A 20,406-nucleotide genomic window follows, 5' to 3' on the forward strand; every position below is an offset into this window, starting at 1 on the left:
ATTAAAAGAACCAAAGACTTAAACTACTTCAGTCTGTGTGCATTGAATTTATTTAATACACGAGTTTCACAATTTGAGTTGAATTACTGAAATAAATGAACTTTTCCACGACATTCTAATTTATTGAGATGCACCTGTATATATATATATATATATATTGTATATATAAATGAGCTCAACTGATTTTCAGTGACAGAAGCAATATGAAGCATATCTTTTAACCTCTTAACCTCCTTCATAACTCATTATTTGGTTGGACTTCCAAACTGTCACAGAAAGGCATTTTGACAAAATTGCATAATTTAATATGCAATATACTGCAGGTCATATTTGACCTAGGCTTGCTTTTTTTTTTTTTTTTTAATTTACTCTTCATTTGTAATTGTCAGTTTTATTATTTTTATTAATTACTCATATGACATGTTTTTAAAAGTGAAATATAGCCTAAATATTAGCTACCTCCTACTCTGTTAAAATGTGTCACACTGATCTAGCAGTCCATACAAATTTGACAGTATTCAATTACATAATTTTTCAGTCATTGTTTGGAACACTTGTGAGCTACTCCAAGTCATTTTTATGATAATGTTGCTTCTATCTGCTGTTCTTCAACATGCCTACAAGCTCTACATGTTTCTGATGTAGACGTGACTCATCTATGCTTAATCTAGAGCTGTCCTTCTTCACACAGCAAAGTTCGGCACAAAAGCAGCATCGACTGATGCATAAATACCATGAAAATAGACTGACTAACAGATTATTAATAGTGTAGACTAGGTGCGCCATAAATTCATTTACATAGGAATTACATTAGCAGGAAACAATGTCTCATGCACTCGAATGTTACATTTTTGACTTCTAATTGACTGTGTCAAAATTGAGAGTGCGCTGATTGAAAGGTGACACTTTGTAAAGATCCTAAAGTATCGATACTTACGTTGTATCGAGAATATCGATCTTCACATAAATAATAATGATTCTAATGTTTTTTTTTACTAGTGATATTAATTACCATGAAAATTATGCACATCACATCATATGCTTCCAAGTGGAAAAACAACAACAAAAAATTATTTGAGCAAATATTTATGTAGAATAGAAACAATGTTTTCTTCCGTTCATCTTAACTCGCAGAAATGATGAAAGACGCAAGCACTAACAGACAGAGCTCGTTCAAACAAGGAGGAGAATTGCTTGGTAAAAGTAACAACAACAAAAAACAGCATCTGGAGTTAATTCACACTAAATAATAACAAATCTAAACGTGACATTTATGATAATGGATTTGTGTGAAGTTTATTAAATCCTAAATGGGCAAGAATATAAAAGGTACATCTGAAAATGTATTAAATGCTATTTTCCAACATATTAGGGCCCACATAAGCTATTTCCAGGTTTTTTTGTTTTGTTTTCTCTAAAAAAAAAAATGCAACTTTTATTTTCAATTTTACAGCTTGTAAAAATCATGATAATAACATGGAAAAGATAGGAGCGTTTGCCTCGAGGTCAGCCTCCTTCTCCAAAAAAATGCTGCCATTTTACTTTTAGATAAAGATTGAGTTGATTCCAGATTTTATATACAAAGTCACATGTCTCAGTTTTTGCAGGGACCCACTCATTGCTCCTCTCCCCAGTCTCTTAAATGTTTGTATTCCCCAGGATACAAAAACCTTTTTAGGGTTAAATTAAAAGTTATAACATTGATCATGTTTTGTAATTAATAAAAAATTATACACTTATGAAAATTAACCATGGTTTTATATAGTAATATTGCAGTAACCATGACTGTAGTAACCATGGTTAATTTTGTGGTTGCTATGATTTTACAACAAATACCATGGTTACACTATTTATAGTAGTAAAGGCATGGTTAATTTGGTTGGGTAAACAAAACAGAAGTCTAATAATGTAAAAATAAAACAAATTATGGCATTAATATTTTAAATTATCCATTTTATCCTAAGAATTTGCAAAAAAATCCCATTTAACAGAAGTATCGGTATTGGCGATACTGGCCTTGATAGGTATCAGATTGTATCGCCTTTTCTTAACTCTTCAATACTGCTTGCAGTTGCCAGGTATTCAATCCCATTATCATTATCCATCAATAAGATGTTACATTTTAATTTTTCTAGAGTCTACCATCAAAAGCCACGGTATACTTTAAAAATAGCCTAAACAAAATGCAACTGCATTTTCAAATTAGCCCAATTGGGTGGGAAAACTGGGACCCTGGCAACACTGTTTGTTAGCATCTTAAGGTTCTTATTTGTATGTCTTCATTATGACATCTAGGAATAAATGACCTTCACTTATAACATGATCAAGATATTGTTTCAAAGGTTAGAAAACCCATCTGTGTTTTGTGTACACTTTTAATATTTAATGCCACCTGATACCACAGTGCCAATTCTGGAGCTTAAATCACCAGCCAATCAACCAAAAGACCCAACCAAAAAACCTGCTAAATGACAAACAACTGAGTATAAATGGGTATGTAAGTGCATGTAAATGATCATGGCTGCCCAGCCCAAATCTTATCTGAGCCCCAACAGAACTGTAAAAAGATGCTCTACTCAGGGACACGGTCACGTTTAGAAGTAGGGCACAAGTATAGTGGCTCAACACTGCTAACATATGGAGATGTTCTCCATGGATGATGCATCTCATTTCCCCAATGACAGCCTGCAACAGAAGATAAATGCAAACATTACCACTAAGACAGTCATGCTAACAACATATACACTGGCCGCCAAAGGTTTGGAATAATGTTCCGATTCTTCTCTTGTGGAAAGAAATTGGTACTTTTATTCACCAAAGTGGCATTCAAATGATCAAAATGTATAGTCAGGACATTAAGAACGTGAAAAATTACTATTACAATTTTTTTCCCCCTTTTTCTCCCCAATTTGGAATGCCCAATGCGCTTTTAAGTCCTCGTGATCGCGTAGTGATTCGCCTCAATCCGGGTGGCGGAGGACGAATCTCAGTTGCCTCCGCGTCTGAGACGTCAACCCATGCATCTTATCACGTGGCTTGTTGAGCGCATTGCCACGGAGACATAGCACGTGTGGAGGCTTCACGCCATCCACCGCAGCATCCGTACTCAACTCACCACGCGCCCCACCGAGAACGAACCACATTATAGCGACCATGAGGAGGTTACCCCATGTGACTTTACCGGGCCAATTTGGTTGCTTAGAAGACCTGGCTGGAGTCACCCAGCACACCCTGGGATTCGAACTAGTGAACTCCAGGGGTGGTAGCCAGCGTCTTTTACCACTGAGCTACCCAGGCCCCCATGTTCAGAACTTCTTAAACCACTTCAAAGAGTTCTCATCAAAAAATCCTCCATGTGCAGCAATGACAGCTTTGCAGATCCTTGGCATTCTAGCTGCCAGTTTGTCCAGATACTCAGGTGACATTTCACCCCACACTTCCTGTAGCACTTGCCATAGATGTGGCTGTCTTGTCGGGCACTTCTCACGCACCTTACAGTCTAGCTGATCCCACAAAACCTCAATGGGGTTAAGATCCATAACACTCTTTTCCAATTATCTGTTGTCCAATGTCTGTGTATCTTTGCCCACTCTAACCTTTTCTTTTTGTTTTTCTGATTCAAAAGTGGCTTTTTCTTTGCAATTCTTCCCATAAGGCCTGCACTCCTGAGTCTTCTCTTTACTGTTGTACATGAAACTGGTGTTGAGCAGGTAGAGTTCAATGAAGCTGTCAGCTGAGGACATGTGAGGCATCTATTTCTCAAACTAGAGACTCTGATGTACTTATCCTCTTGTTTAGTTGTACATCTGGCCTTCCACATCTCTTTCTGTCCTTGTTAGAGCCAGTTGTCCTTTGTCTTTGAAGACTGTAGTGTACACCTTTGTATGAAATCTTCAGTTTTTTGGCTATTTCAAGCATTGTATAGCCTTCATTCCTCAAAACATTGATTGACTGACACGTTTCTAGAGAAAGCTGTTTCTTTTTTGCCATTTTTGACCTAATATTGACCTTAAGACATGCCAGTCTATTGCATACTGTGGCAACACAAAAACAAACACAAAAGACAATGTTAAGCTTCATTTAACGAACCAAATCATTTTCAACTGTGTTTGATATAATGGCAAGAGATTTTCTAGTACAATATTAGCAATTTAGCAAGATTACTCAAGGATAAAGTGTTGGATTGATGGCTGCTGGAAATCTAAATTTGATCAAAAATGACTTTTTTCAAATAGTGATGGTGCTGTTTTTTACATCAGTAATGTCCTGACTATATTTGTGATCAGTTGAATGCCACTTTGGTGAATTACAGTACATTTTTCCTTCAGAAACAGCAAAATCTGCACATTATTCCAAACCTTTGGCCGCCAGTGTATATTTTAATATAAAAATAAAAGAATACTTAAATGTATCCTAAAATTTTAAGTTTTAATAGTGCTTGAAGTTTACATATCAGAAAAGTATTAACCCTTTAAAAGTCATTCATTATTAATATTTGTTTACAAAACAAATATAAACATTTAAGCAGAAGCCTTTAGATCAACAAATCTTATTAAACCTATGTTCAATCAAATGTGTCCGAACTTTTCACTGGTATATACAGGCCAATTCAACCTAGGTTTTGGGGCAAAACTGGCACACATGATTGGTCCATTTGGTGCTTATGGTAAGGGGACAGAAATTACGCATGCTGCCATGATGCTCCTATTATAATAAGTGGGAACTGAATCAGAAGTTAGATCAAGCTAATTTAGTACATCAGGTCAAGCTCTACTGCACTGCTCTTAGATCGAGGAACAACAGTCTTTCTAACTGGAACCAAGTCTGTGTGTTTCAATTAGTTTTGAAAATCATGGCTGATTGGGGAAAGAAAATATAATGTGTAAAAGGACAGGAGTGGTTGGGATCTTACTTGTCAAAGTAGTTGTCTTGGAGGTTCAAGACCAGGCTATCCGCACTCAGGTACACCTTATTCTGAGAGGTTGCAACCTGGTGAAAAGACAAACAGAATGTTTCACAATTTCACTACTACTGCAGTGTATAGTATTTATACTATGCATTTTGTGCAAATGTACTGTATGCTTGAAATGACCAACTATATTTCTCAAAATGTGCATTATACTAGAGCGCACACAGCATGAAATACTGCATTTCACAATCCAGTGCACATGACTTGACCTTTCATTTCCAGTGTAACATATTAACAGATGTAATTGGGTCAATGATGTGACACTCACATTTATTTTGTTCTGATTACAGATTCACTCAGGAAGTATTTTTCTCATTTAAAAAGTTTTACTTTTAAAGAAATTAATATCAATTTGGAAACCTATGTATAAAATCATGTTTAAGTTATTCAAAAACACATTAAAAATGCAACTGATGAACATGTTTCCAATTTCTGAGTTCAAAGTCATTTTGGGTTTAAAGAAAAAAAGAAAAGAAAAAAGTTTCATTAAAAGCTAAAATTCTTTAACAAAAATATGTTGGCATGAAGAGTTTAGAATAATCTTCTATTATAATTTCTTAAAAAAAAAAAAAAAAAAAAAAGTATTATTAAATTGTGACGAGGAGGAGGGCGTGGCCGTCCTGCCTCCTCCTTGCCCATCCTTGAACAGTTACATACATATTTGTAATATTTAAAAAACTTCTGTCCACCAAACCAAAGTCAGGTGGTGTAACCAACATTCAGGATAAAAACATGCCAAAAAAACAAAAACAGACTGTGTATGAAGTTTAAAAAATATTAGATATCAGATAAAATTTTTATGAAAATTTTGTTCAGGTCAAATGGAGTAACCTTAAGAAAACCACTGATATTCATCACACATAAATTCATGATATTTGTAAAACAATTACCTTAAAAAATACGTATGTAAAAATAACTTGACATTGAGTTGATATTTTGAGTCTTAAATAAATGTTTTTTGTTTTTGTAGAAACTGCCATAAATTTATTTTTTTAAATGTATCAAACCAACATGGACACAAATAGAAAATTTCTAAAAAGCTTTCTACATTTATTTTATTTTATTTGTCAATGACCCAATCACAGCAGTGACTTTTAACATCCATATTTTTATAAAACTATACAAATAATATATCTTAATATATGATTAATTTAATTATGCAATATATTATATTTATATTAAATATATTAATAATAATGTATAAAAAAAAAAAAAAATATATATATATATATAAAAAATTCTAAACTAAATTAAGAAATTTGAACACAAAATAGAATAAAAAATACAAAATAACCTTATTTTTAAGATAATAAATGGACATACAACCGGATGAGTTTGACAATGTAGCATACTGTTGTTTGAAATGTTTATTGTTGCAAAATGTCTACTATTTCACTCACTATTTTTAAAAAACAGTGAGTGAAATACAGTGTATCCTGCACAGTATTTAGCAAGCTAGCATTTCATTCATAGCCAAGATTAATTTTTGTTTTTAAATTGGGCCCTAATCTTCATGTTTTGCTCATTTTTAACTGTGGAACTGCCCTGCCAGTATAGCACTGCAGTACACTGCTGACATATATCAACATCTGCTAATGTGCGTCAATGAAATTCAACCAATAACTTCATTTGGAAACATATGTGTGTCATACCGTTTTGGCGATACTTTGTGCAGCTCTGATGCGCCTGAGTTTTAGGTAGCCAGGGTTCTTCGTAACAGCTTGACCCAACTGGAGTGCACAAACACAGAACAAAAACACAGCAAATTACTCTGTACCCTTGCTTGAGCCTTTGTTTACTGTCAGTAGACAGTCATTGACCTGCGGCCCATTTTAGCAACAGAATTGCATCATTCAGCAGGAAAGAGTCCAACTGCAAAGTAATTTGTGAAGACAGTGCAAATGCTGAAATGTGACAAACGATTTAAAGATTCTAGGCAGCAGAACAATTGAGAGAAATGCCCATCATGCACAAACAACACAAAAAACTAAATGCATGTGTTTGCTCGTTTGTGCCTCAATAAATGAATAAATCTCTGACGCAACCATTGGCATTTTGACATTTTAAGATTTTCTTGCTTCCATTTCAAATTTTCCTGCTTCCATTGAAACTCACAAGATGCTCTTTAAAACATTCTCAAATCATGCTGGATAACAAGGATCATCAGGTTTTCATGCCAGCTCAACTGCTTGCTGTCGTTAGAGCAAAGGGTTACATACAAATTATATTATTAGCATTGCAGTTTGAGTGTAAAGTTGCATTTCTTAGTGTTTCTTAATGCTTATTTGCAACAATTTATTTTATTTTATTAAATTAGCAAAGAATGCCAAATAGAAGTATTTCACTTGTGGTCTCAGATATTTGGAGCCCACTGTATATGTGTGTGTGCTTGAGAGTTATAGAGACAGAAGCATAATACCATTTTAGCAGCCTCAGCTTCACCCTCAGCCTGGATAATCTTGTGTCTCTGGTCCTGTTTGGCCTTCTCCACGTAGAACTGAGCCCTCTGGGCTTCCTGCTGGGCTGCACATCAACAAGGGACAGGTTATTTAAGAAGTGAAAATGACTCACGCATGCATAATCTCCTTTCTCGGGCTGAACTATGTACTGATGTGTTCATTTTTTAAGTGATAAAAACAACCAGAATGACATTTCAGTGCTTACACACAGAAATGATTTTATGAGGTTGTGTACTGTTTTTTTTAGTCATGAGTGAATACTGCTAAATCATGGAATGACAAGACTGCCCTCTAGTGGATAGTATAAAGATCAGCAAATACCACTTTGAATAACCATTCTGACAAACACACTCATTGCTTTTATTAGGCATGAACTGACACAGAGCTGACATCTTTGTTGTAACAAACTGAGGGAAGAGTCGATTTATGTGGCAATTAACAGCATGTCATAGATGCTCTCCAGTATTTAATATTAAGTGTGCTTTTATTAGGCATGAACTTAGTCAATATAATAAATACATTTAAATTAAAAAATAGGCCATGATATTATTTACTTCAAAGTGATGACAATAATTTAAACAAATACCAATATTGGCCGCCAGTACTAAAATTACCACCAACATAGTGTACATTACTTTTATATAAGTAAAATTTCTCCATGTGTTGTAACACACTCATAATATTAAATCAATACATTCAAGACATGTATTCTAGTTACTTTAAGGAATATTTCGCCCAAAAATAAAAATTCTCTCATCATTTACTCACCCTTATGCCACCCCGGATGTGTTTGGCTTTCTTTCTTCATCAGAAAACAAATTAAGATTTTTGAAGTGTCAAAATTTTGGCACCCATTCACTTGCATTGTATGGACCTATAGAGCTGAAATATTCTTCTAAAAACCTTTGTTTGTGTTCTACAGAAGAAAGAAAGTCATGCACATCTGGGATGGCATGAGGGTGAGTAAATGATGAGAGAATTTTCATTTTTGGGTGAACTATCCCTTTAAGCCCTCAGTTTTGTCTGCAAGGAGAACACATTACAGTGTAGCAAACACAGATAATCTAAACTACACTAAAAACAACTTGATGTAATAACATTGGCTTATACACCGATGAGTCAAAACATTATGACCACTTGCCTAATATGCTGTTTGTACTCCGCATGCTGCCAAAACAGTGCCGACGCCTTAAGGTGTCCTGTGGTATCTGGCATCAAGACATTAGCAGCAGATCCTTCAAGTCCTGTAAGTTGCGAGGTGGAGCCGCCGTGGATCAGACATGTAGGTCCAGCACATCCCACAGAAGCCCAATTGGATTGAGATCAGGGCAACACCTTGAACTCTTTGTCATGTTCCTCAAACAATTCCCAATGTATGCAGTGTGGCAGGGCGCATTTTCCTGCTGAAAGAGGCCACAGCCATCAGGGAATATCACTGCCATGAAGGGGTGTTCCTGGTCTGCAACGATGTTTAGGTGGTGGCACGTGTCAAATTGACGTCCACATGAATGGCCAGACCCAGGGTTTCCCAGCAGAACATAGCCCAGAGCATCACACTCCCTACACCGGCTTGTCGTCTTCCCACAGTGCATCCTGGTTCCACCACTTCCCCAAGAATACGGGACTCATCGGACCAGGCGACCTTCTTTCACTGCACCAAGGTCCAGTTCTGACACTCGCGTGCCCATTGTAGACGCATTTGACGGTGGACAGGGGTCATCATGGGCATTCTGACCGATCCGCGGCTACGCAGGCCCATACGCAGCAGGGTGCGATGCAGCTTCTGTCGGTTCGGGCCTGACGGGATAGCCTTCGTTGCCCTCACTCATCGATGAGCCTTGGGCACCCAGCACCCTGTTGCCGGTTTGTGATTTGTCCCTCCTCGGACCACTGTCGGTAGGTACTAACCACTGCTGACTGGGAGCACCCCACAAGCCTTACCGTTTCAGAGATGCTCTGACCCAGTCATCAGGCCATAACAATTTGGTCCTTGTCAAACTCGCTCAGGTCTTTACTCCTGCCCATTTCTCCTGCATTCAACACGTTGACTACGAGAGCTGATTGTTCGCTTACCATCTAATATACCCAGACCTTAACCTGTGGCATTGTTAAGACATGACGAACGTTATCCGCTTCACCTGTGAGTGGTCATAATGTTTTGGTTCATTGGTGTATGTCAATTAGTTTAGCCAATGCCAACAGTAATAAAAACCCATAAGGAAAATGTGAAAGGACATGCCAAAACATCTGGCTTATCAAAAGAATGTGGCACTTAGACAGGCCAACATTTGACTTTTTGTTAGAAAAGGCCTTTGAATGTGATACTGTATTGTTATGACCTGGATCTCACAAATCTAAAGTAAACACACATTATTAGTTGGCAAGGAACAATACAATTCATGTTAGTTAAGGACGAGAACTCAACTAAAAAAAAAAACTGGCACTGCAGCTGACACTTAATGACGCCAACGTCTGCAAATTATTTTCAATTCCAATCTTTTACAGTCTGAAAAGCTAAAATCATGGCAAAGCTTGTGGTAAACAAACAAATGTGATCAAATGTGTTACTTTATTTCTTGCTTTATTTGTACTCTATAGAAGCTTGCAAATTCATTGTGTTGTGTTATAGATTGTCCAAGACATATCATAACATAGAGCCATGTAGGCATTTCGGCACTACTAACCGACTTGTTTGGCCTCTACAGCGGCGGTATATTCCTTGCTGAAGCTAAGCTCTGTGATGGCCACGTCGTCCAGGATGATGTTAAAGTCTTTAGCCCTCTCGATTAGCTCTCTCCTTATGAGCAGTGACACCTGAATACCAAAATATAATGACACACAAATAACTGCTACGCTGATTTTCAGCAACCAGCGTTTAATTGCAATGATTGCATTTACCAGAAAGCATTCAAAAAGAAGATAGACAAATATATTTAATCTGTAGATTTACTACCAAAACAAGCAGGTGCATTCAAATGAACCATTTCATCTTGTGTACATCAGATGAAAATGTAAGAATATTGTTCCTAAGCATCAGGTGAGAGAGTGTGAAATAACAGTCTGTCGTCTTAAATATATCTGCATTACACAAAACCCGAGCTTCCCAGCCTCCACTGAAAGTTAATCATTTCTGTCTCGCACCAGGCTCAGACACAAGGAGCTGTTGACGGGGTCAAGTTCAAAGGTCAGGGGAGGAAGATGAATAAGTTTTGCATTTATTCTTTTGGCAGAGACTTTTATCAAAAGTGATTTAAAGATGATCATTGGGAATTCAACTGTACTTTAAAATAAATACCTGACAGATGATATTGTACCTACTCTTGTAAGGTTATGGCTTCAGGCATCAATATGAAGAGTTGTCATTATAAGCAGTTGCAAAGCTTTTCCTACGTGCATTAAGATCTTACTTTCAAATAGTCTGTGGTCTTAAAGGGATAGTTCACCCAAAAATTAAAATGTCATCCCAGACGTTTATTAATTTCTTTCCTTGGATTTCTTAATCCATGTCTTCAGAATCGATATGATAGGTGTGGGTTAGAAACAGATCAATAATTAATTCCTTTTTTACTACAAATCTCCATTTTCACATTCTTCTTCTTTTGTTTTTAGTGATTTGCATTCGTTGTGCATATCACCGCCTACTGGGCAGGGAGGAAAATTGATAGTTAATAGGACTTAAATATTGATATGTTTCTCATCCACATCTATCACATCGCTACTGATATAGATTTAGCCACTGGAGTCATATGGATTACTTTCATGTTGCCTTTATGTGCTTTTTGGAGCTTCAAAGTTCTGGTCACCATTCACTTGCATTATATGGACTACAGAGCTGAAATATTCTTCTAAAAATCTTCGTGTTCAGCAGAAGAAAGAAAGTCTGGGATGGCATGAGGGTGAGTAAATGATGAGAGAATTTTCATTTTTGGGTGAACTATCCCTTTAAGGGTCATTCACATTCAATATGTTAACATGGATTTTAAAAGTTTGATTTAAGTCAGACTTAAACAATAATTCATCTTTTAAAATGTCATGTAAATGCATTGTCTGACTGAAATCATACAAGTCACATTTTTGCCAAATCTGACTAACAGACCTTGATATGCCATTGTACCTTCGGCCAGCATGTATAAACATTAATTAGACCACAATTAGCCTTGGCATATTGCACACGCTCCAAAAGACAGGTGACTTGCGACATGTATTTAATAGAGGTTGACCGATAGCGGAATTTGCCGATACTAATATCTATCTAGGTGTAATAAGGTGGTGGAAAACTGCAATAACCGATTAATCAGGCTGATCGCTTTAATAATCGATTTATAAAATGATAAAAACAAAATTCTTAGTCTTTCCTTATTATGATGGCCACAGACATATAGGCTGCAAGGGTCCAAAATGAATAAAATCTCAGATGCAGTTTATTGTTCAACCAAAATTCCAATAATAACTAGAAAAACTGAAGATTTGGGTGTATAAGGCTTTTGAATATAATCATGCCCAAAATACATTGGAAACTCTTATTTTGAAATGACAGACATGGCTCTGTTACAATGCACTGTATGTACTGTAAGTATTTACCAAATTATGCTTTTTATAGCCTATATATTCACCAGATGAAGGGTTTTGTATATATTTTTCACCAGGTGAGGTTAAAGAGGAATAAGATATGATGTTGAAAACAAGATGTATGTGCTGATGGGTCACACTTCCATAAAGTCGCATTTTTCTTTGCATGCCCTCGCTTCAATTTAGAACACTTGATTATCTAATCAGAATAACAAAATATGCATTATAGTGAGGATAATAATATGGATGAATATAGTCAATATAGTCCTCCAGCGCCCACCACAGAAAAACACAGAGGAATAATAAATAAATGTTTGGCAACTATCGGAATAGATTTTGCTGATAACCAGTAGTTCCAAAAAGCAAGTATCTGCACCGATTAATCAGTAAAACCGATATATCTGTCAGTAAAATCAGTCTACCTCTAGTATTTAACCCTGTGTATTTGTTGTCCTTTCTTCAAATATTCGATAACGCATTGTGTCATGTATACTTGGACGTGACACAATGGACACGACACTGCCTGTAGCTCTTTTACAACTGTGCATGTAATCATAGTGACTGATAGCATTCATTTTCAAGAAGAGTTGGCGATTTAATGCACCATGAGTGAAAGATACCACTGGAGGTGCGGAGCTCAACTTTAAGCAAGTTCAAAACAATGCAATGTGACAACTACCGAAGGGAGTACAGACAATGCAGGTCGTGTGATCTGCCAACAGCAACAGTACAATGACTTGGCAAAATTCAGCAATTTAATTGGTGCACCTTTAGTCTTCATACTGTACCTGGGCTCTCTGTGTGATAAGTTGGGAGGCATTGAACTTGGCCACCACACTCTTGAGCACCTCATTGACGATTGAAGGAAGCACACGCTCGTCGTAGTCCTTCCCCAGCTGCTGGTACATGGCTGGCAGGTTGGAGGCAATGGGGCGGGACAGCACACGGAGACCAATGTTCACCATCTGAAGATCTATGATGGACAGAGTCACATAACATCACATAGCTGGGGTTTTAATAGTGTAGATCGGACAAAAGAGAAGAATGTGTTGCCTCTTTTAAAACTTTCATCACTGGTTTCCTTTATGGGCACAAAACATATGCTGGAAGGTCACCTTTGCTTCCAGTGAGGGATGAAATCTTCCTGGGTCTGGCTCGAATATCATAGATGATGGGGTACTGGATCCACGGTATCCTAAATGCACATAAGCCATGATCTATTAGTCACAGACTTACAACTGAAAGCAGTATTGGTGGTATGATAGCACTAATGTGTAAAGCACCTGAAGTGCAGTCCTTCTGAAAGCACAGTGTCCATCTGCATCCCTCCAATTCTGTTGAAGATAATAGCTCTCTGCCCACCATCCACTGCACAGACACACAGTTAGTGATAAAAGCACACCACACAAAGGGCAAATCTGCTGTGTGAAAGCATCTGGCCAGAGGTGTCCAAATAAACCACATTTGGTCTTAAGGCTAGGGTGTACTTTGTTTTCCAATATTAAGTGTTTTTTTTTTTGTAAATAAGAAAAAAAGAAAAAACAGTGTCATTTACTTAACCTCATACACCCGGATGACTTTTTTATTGGGTGGAACACAAGAGGAGAAATTTGAAGAATGTTGATGCTGATCTTTTATTTACAGAATGAAAGTGAACGGTGACTGACTCTGTTATTCTCTAACATTCTGCAGAAAACCTCCTTTTGTGTTCCACAGAAGAAAGAAAGTCCTACGGGTTTGTACCTACATAAGGGTAAATAGAATTTTCATTTTTGGGAGAATTTCCCTTAAGGCTGAATTGTTACTATAACATCATCTTTATATTTCAGCGTGCACTCTACCAGTGTATGTGGCTTCTTTGACCCCGTAGGCGAGGGCTCCAGCTCCGATGAGCAGCTTCAAGCCCAGCCCAGCACCTCGGGGGCCAGACCCCATCCTGCCGGCAATCTGACGCAGCTGCTGCAGAAAACCCTGAGACAGATAGAGACATAATGTTAGTCTAATCAAACATATATCCAGTCGTAATGGGGATTTAAATGATAGAATATCAATGCAGCTGATGATTTACATCTTCCTGCTGATCCTGTGATTTAATCCCACTTCAGCCCATGTATTGACGCAACGTTTAAACATAAGGACATACATCTGAAGTGGTCGTGATCAGGGTCCCTTTGATCAATGAATTATGGCTTGCAAGCAAAATTTACTGTACACGAGAACAATATCTAGTTCATTAAATATTTTAGAGTAGAGAAAAAATAGAAAATATATATTCTCCGGGGTCTGGAAAACAAAATTTTTTTAAATTCTCTGATATTTCCAGGTTTCTACTGCTGATTCATTAAAGAGATGTTTGTGGTACTGTAACAATAAGATCAAGAGAATTCAATTCTGTAGTTGTGACTTTTTACACAAGATACCTGTAGCTTGCTTAACACTATGAAGACTTAAGTTAGTATATGCATTTGACATACTTGTACTTCTCTAAATGTTACAAAATGACCTTGTCCCTGTCTAGGACAGATGAGGGGGCAACTTCTGGGCAAGGTTAAAGTTGCTGCTACAGTTCTCAGGATTTCGTCTGTCTATTATTTATTCACCACAACACTGACACAAATTGTGATTTTAGAGTGATCTATCAAGTTTCACTCATTTCATTCAGGTCACACATAAAGTTAAATGTAGAGTTGTATGTTGTTGCATCGTAGTGGCTAGCAGACTACTAGCATAGCTTTCATTAAAAAAAATCAAATATACGCCTAAATTTAAGTCCAAATTACAACACAAAATACGCAAATGTAAGTATAATCTACAAACAAAATGTCTGAACACATATGAAATCACTTATATATTTGTTTTCAATACAACGTAATGTACCTCGGGATCTTTATTCGCCATGCTGTCCTGTATTCTCGGCTGTACGTCACTCGTGTCTAGAAGGGATCCCTCTCTAGTCAACTTCTCGCGCATGCGCATTTTATTAAGATGCTTTCGCCTGTGTTTTTTTCCTCGCATCTCAGCATATTAATTATGGAAAGCAATAGAACTTCAATAATATCAATAATATAAAATTATTATAATTATCATTATAGATGATCAGAGTGACTATTTGCACAAGGAATAAATACCTGCCACATAGTGAGGCTATTTGCACTGAATTAGTCTGGTGGAAGCAAAAAATTTAAAGACAAACTACTTTTTTTTATCCCCTTTTCTCCCAATTTGGAACATCCAATTCCCACTACTTAGTAGGTCCTCGTGGTGGCGCGGTTACTCACCTCAATCCGGGTGGAGGAGGACAAGTCTCAGTTGCCTCCGCTTCTGAGACCGTCAATCTGCACATCTTATCACGTGGCTCGTCGTGCATAACACCGCGGAGACTCACAGCATGTGGAGTCTCATGCTACTCCCTGCGATCCACGCACAATTTACCACACGCCCCACTGAGAGCGAGAACCACTAATCACGACAACCAGGAGGTTACCCCATGTGACTCTACCCTCCCTAGCAACCGGGCCAATTTGGTTGCTTAGGAGACCTGGCTGGAGTCACTCAGCATGCCCTGGATTCGAACTCACGACTTCATAGTCAACGTCAGTACTCGCAGAGCTACCCAGGCCCCATGACAAACTACTTCTTGAGTGTCTGTACAATGGTGTAGTGTGATAAATATGATTTGTCTGTGTGGATGATCTGGGTTCTAATCCTCCTTTTGACCCAGTTTTCCCCATCCTGTTTCCTGTCTCCACTCTTAATATTTTTCTTTAATACTACTTATAATAATAAATAAAAATAATATAAATGTTGATTTCCTCGCTTTTTGATCGTAATACACTCCTGCATGGACAAAGTTATCATCCTACCCCTCTGAAGCGTTTGCCTATTAGTCAGTTTAACCATATACGTCGTATTTGTAGCTCTAATGAGTCTTACGCACTACAAAGCATTGACTTAACGAAAAGATTCAGAGAGAGAGGTTATAACGAAAATTGGATACAGTCCGCTGTTAGGAGATTTGAAAATAAAAATCAGGACCTATGCTTAACCATAAATCAGGCTAAATCTGAAGAAAATAAAGTTGTCTGCTCATTCCAATACTCTCCTATTTGTACAGACTTAAAGAAGATTGTCAACAAACACTGGTACATTTGAAATTCAGATCCCATTTTTCATGATGTTTTTAAAGAGTCACCTAGAGTTGTATATAAACGTCCCTCTAACATTCATAATCTTGTCATGAGAGGTGATTTGCCTCTGGACCATCCCACTCATTTTTTGTCACCTATCCCATTTGGCAATTATAGTTGTGGTCACTGTGCCCAATGTCATTTTACCGTTAAACTAATGTTTTTTCCCATCCCCATTTTGGGTAAAGAATTCAAAATCAAAGGTGTTATCACTTGTACTACAAAGAACGTTGCTTACATGATTAAATGTTCTTGTGGATTAGCCTATATTGGAAAAACACAATGTACTCTGAAAACAAGCATTGCGGAACATCGAAGCAGTATACGTACAAATGATCAAAAGAATCCTGTGGCAGTTCATTTTAATTTGAAAAAACATAATCTTTCAACTCTTAGATTCATTGGTATTGAACATGTCAAATCACCCAGAAGAGGTGGTGATGTTAATATAATTTTATTAAAAAGAGAGGCCTATTATATTTATACACTTAACATTTTGTATCCTAAGGATCTTAACTTGGATTTTGATATCCACCCATTATTGTGACTTATTGACTTTTTGGGATAATGTTTACCTTTGTATGGGTGTTTGTATTTGTTTGACTTTGACCTGTGTCTGATATTTGCTGATTTAAAGGTTTTTACTTAAATTACGACATTTACAATCATGTGATTCACTGATGTTTGTGAATTGTTTGTAATTGTGGGAGACTGGTGTATGTTTTGTCTCTGTTTGAACTCTAATTAATTGTTCTCATTAAGTGAGATTGAGTGATCATGAGATAACTGACCCTGATTATTAACTGGTGAACATAATAATGTGTTTAGTTGTATCAAAAGTACTTAAATTGATGTGTTGCCTGTTGATGTGTGCCTGATGGAGATAATTCTGATTGAAACGTTGCTTGATCCAGCACCTGTTGCAGAAGTGTTGGATGTGCATGCAGTACCCCTCCCACTTTTAGAAGTGTAAAATGTAAAACAAATCTTGTGGAGATTTTGTTTGTGTTCCGCAGCTCGCGCTCATTTCCAGTCGAATCACAAAGAAAAATGCAAACAAATGTGTCCCCACTCAAGATATACGTGCACTGAAGTGCATATGCAATCTTTGTTTATTAAAATATTAAGTAGCATCTGAGTGGATTAGAATCCAGGACTTCTTATACAAGAGACAAATTTGTTACCTCTTGACCACCCAATCAAACCTGTATTATCTGAGCTGATCGATGTACTTCTCCAGTGACCAACAATATATTATGACTGAAAGTAACAGACGTAGAGCTAAAGTTATAAAATGTATTATATGAAATATTTATTTTAGAGCTTGAATTGATCATCAAAACTGACTGTTCATCAAAACAGATCATTTAAAATAATCTTTTACAATCTTTTACAAGCGCTACTCCTTGCTTTACTTAAGTAAAATTACTGCTACTGAAGAAATAATTCACTTGAGTACAAGTAGAAGTACTGAGAATATTATAACTCAAGTAAGAGTAAATAAGTAGTTTGCCGAAAAACTACTCAAGTAATTACGTTACAAGTTACTTTAAGAAAATTATATAATATATAGTACTGTATATACACTTCCATTTTTAGAACACAAAGACATTTTTGTTCTTGAGAGAAATTGATGCTTCCTTTCAACAATGATGCATTAAATTGATAACAAATACTGCCAAAATCATTAACTGCAAATTATTATTACGGTTTGAAATAATTGTTTTATGTGGTATTTATTCCCATTTTTCTTTACCCGTGATGGCAAACATATACTGTCACATATTCCTTACAAAAGCATTCTAAAGTGTTAATTTGGGACTCAAGAAAATGTTCTTATTATTAGAACAATTGAAAATGGTTGCGCTACCATGTGGAAATCACAATACAGTGGGGTTTTTTCCCCAAGTCAAATTTTGGTTTTAAAAATAGGCAAAAAGAAACACATTTCTCCTGAAATTCTATTTTCTCCTAAAGTCTATTGTTTTAGAGAGATGAAGGCTATTCCATGCATTACTGTTTTGAAAAAATAATCTCTAACCAGGTTAGAGGGGGAAGTGGACGGCCAGATGCACAACAAAAAGACAAGTAAATCACAGTCTCTAGTTTGAGAAACAGACTCCTCACAGGTCCTAAACTAGCAGCTTCTAAATGCCAAAGTGTGCCTATTGTGATAAAGTTAAGTTCATGGGTAATGGAGGAGACAGGAGAAACGGCTCTTAGCGGCCAACTCAAATAGGGCTTTAAATGAACACAGTCTCTGGCTTTAGCTGCGGGTCTCTCATCCACCACTGCTCTGAGCCACTCTCTCTCCTCCTCTGCCGCTCTGGTGAGCCTTATCAAGTCTCCCTCCACCATCACTATAATGAGAGACTAGTGTTAGAGTAATTACAGCCCAGGTGACAAGCAGCTTTCCCTCTCCCACAGACAGACACATGACCACGCCTCCCCATGCCACACCTATCTTAAAAACAAATTAAGTTTGAGCAGTGGTTAAACATGTTCAGAGGTTCCATATTTCCTGAATGAACGGCTCCTTTACAGAATAAAATGAAATATGCAGAAAATCACAGTAGTAGGCCTACAGTTCATGTATAGTGACAGGCAGTGGTGCAATAGTGTCTGAAGAGGTGGGCAAACTGTGAATTTATGAAGGACTCTAATAATAAACTAATACGCAATAAACTGTGAAGCACTGTATAGCTTATAGGAGTGTAATAATGTTCACGTTATGTTATCTTGTGTTACCATATATTGAAAATGTTCCGGGTCAAAAGCCTACTTGTTGTTCTGGCAGCCATACATATCATCACTTATTTTAGGTGGGCATACGCAAATTCCTAAGAAAGATAGTGTGCCCTAGACTACTGGTGACAGGGCATAAAGCTAGAGAAGAGAGGACACCAGCGGCAGTTTATGCAAGCTGCTGTGCTCATGATGCTGTGTCCTGCGGGCTTCCATCCTGCCGCACACAGTACGTTACGTTTTAGTATATAAACAGATTTAGCGCTTATAACTTTCTTCTTCCCAAAAATTCTGAAATATTATGTCTTTTTTTGTACTTTGTAATTGTGGTGGAAAAATAACTGTAGTGAAGTTGAATACTTCATTTTTAATCAACTCAAGTAAAAGTACTATTATTTATTTATACTTAGAAAAGTAGAAAAATGTACTGTAACGAGAGTAGTTGTCATTTGTTACTTTCAACCTCTGTTGCTGTGCAACTTCAAATTAATGCTGTGTAAGAATCTCATGAGATTGACGAGAGAGGGATCCCTTCTAGACATGACCTGTCACTTGTGAGTTTAAACAGGTGATTCTGAACTTCCTGTATATGCCAGCGGCATCATGGGAGTTGTAGTCTATGTAGGCACAGCTGGGAGGTCAACGAGATTATACTGTGAAGACCTTTAGCAAATAGACAGACAAGTGGGTCTGTGGGTGTGGTACATGAGATTACTTGAATTTGCCAGGAAGTGGGAGTATAGAATGCTTGTTTATATAGGTTTCATGCTTGGGCAGAAAAGTAAATTATTTCTTTTGAGGTAAAATACCTGTATGACCCAGACATGTTCTTGACAGGATTTGTGAGATTCACCCTTTTGGATAATTGTCCAACTGTAGGATTAATGCAGAACGAAAAGCTAGACTTATTTTTCACAGTCTCACTGTGTAACATTTAGCCCCTACATCATGTCTATCCTCACTTCACTTCCTGTGCCAGGCAACCTGCCACTGGCCTGCCCTAAAAACAGCACATCACATGCTTTTACTGCCATCACGGACGATTAAACTGATGTTTGATTCCTTAGAAATGCTGGAAAGGAGACCTTTACCTCGAATCACCATTCAGCATGAATTAGATGCTTAAATAAAATTCCATTAATCATTAAATTCCATGTGGACAGGAAGGAGGGATGTTACTATAAAAGATAAGTACAGTATCATGCTGTTTGAAGCAAAGTTATATGGCTGTCTGCTTCCAAACCATCCTCATCTTTGTCATTTGATCTATTTTGGGCAAAAGCATTCTTTTGGTTTGTCATACACCTTTCCTGACCGTAATCAGAGATTCTGAGACAATCAGTTATTGGCTTCTTCACTTTATGTTACAGGCAATCATTCAAGACTACTTTGAAAATGGCCTTTTAAATCAAAATCTTTTATACAAATAAGTTATTTTGACTTATGCTGGTTACCTGTCTCTGACTCACAGTGCATT

The 20,406-nt window shown here is 37.1% G+C and overlaps 1 protein-coding gene across 1 annotated transcript; it reads right to left on the minus strand.

Annotated features, from left to right (window-relative positions):
* Positions 1 to 1,270: 1,270 nt before the first annotated feature.
* Positions 1,271 to 14,945, minus strand: LOC127442028 (prohibitin-2-like). Its single transcript, XM_051699698.1, has 10 exons — positions 14,875 to 14,945; positions 13,839 to 13,968; positions 13,281 to 13,365; positions 13,113 to 13,192; positions 12,786 to 12,970; positions 10,113 to 10,242; positions 7,389 to 7,492; positions 6,622 to 6,699; positions 4,913 to 4,989; positions 1,271 to 2,685 (listed from the first exon to the last, which is right to left on the minus strand). The coding sequence occupies exons 1-10, from the start codon at positions 14,893 to 14,895 to the stop codon at positions 2,667 to 2,669; spliced, it is 909 nt and encodes a 302-aa protein (XP_051555658.1). The 5' UTR covers positions 14,896 to 14,945; the 3' UTR covers positions 1,271 to 2,666.
* Positions 14,946 to 20,406: the final 5,461 nt, after the last annotated feature.

Source organism: Myxocyprinus asiaticus, chromosome 6 (assembly GCF_019703515.2).
Source record: "Myxocyprinus asiaticus isolate MX2 ecotype Aquarium Trade chromosome 6, UBuf_Myxa_2, whole genome shotgun sequence".
Lineage (NCBI taxonomy): Eukaryota > Metazoa > Chordata > Actinopteri > Cypriniformes > Catostomidae > Myxocyprinus > Myxocyprinus asiaticus.

Excerpts from the sequence above, each read along its gene's own strand:
- LOC127442028 (XM_051699698.1), bottom strand. The coding sequence starts at position 14,895 with ATGGCGAATAAAGATCCCGAG. Across the intron at positions 13,193-13,280 it reads TCAGAAGGACTGCACTTCAG|GATACCGTGGATCCAGTACC; the intron begins GTGCTTTACACA and ends ATGTGCATTTAG. Across the intron at positions 7,493-10,112 it reads TGTAGAGGCCAAACAAGTCG|CCCAGCAGGAAGCCCAGAGG; the intron begins GTTAGTAGTGCC and ends GTTGATGTGCAG.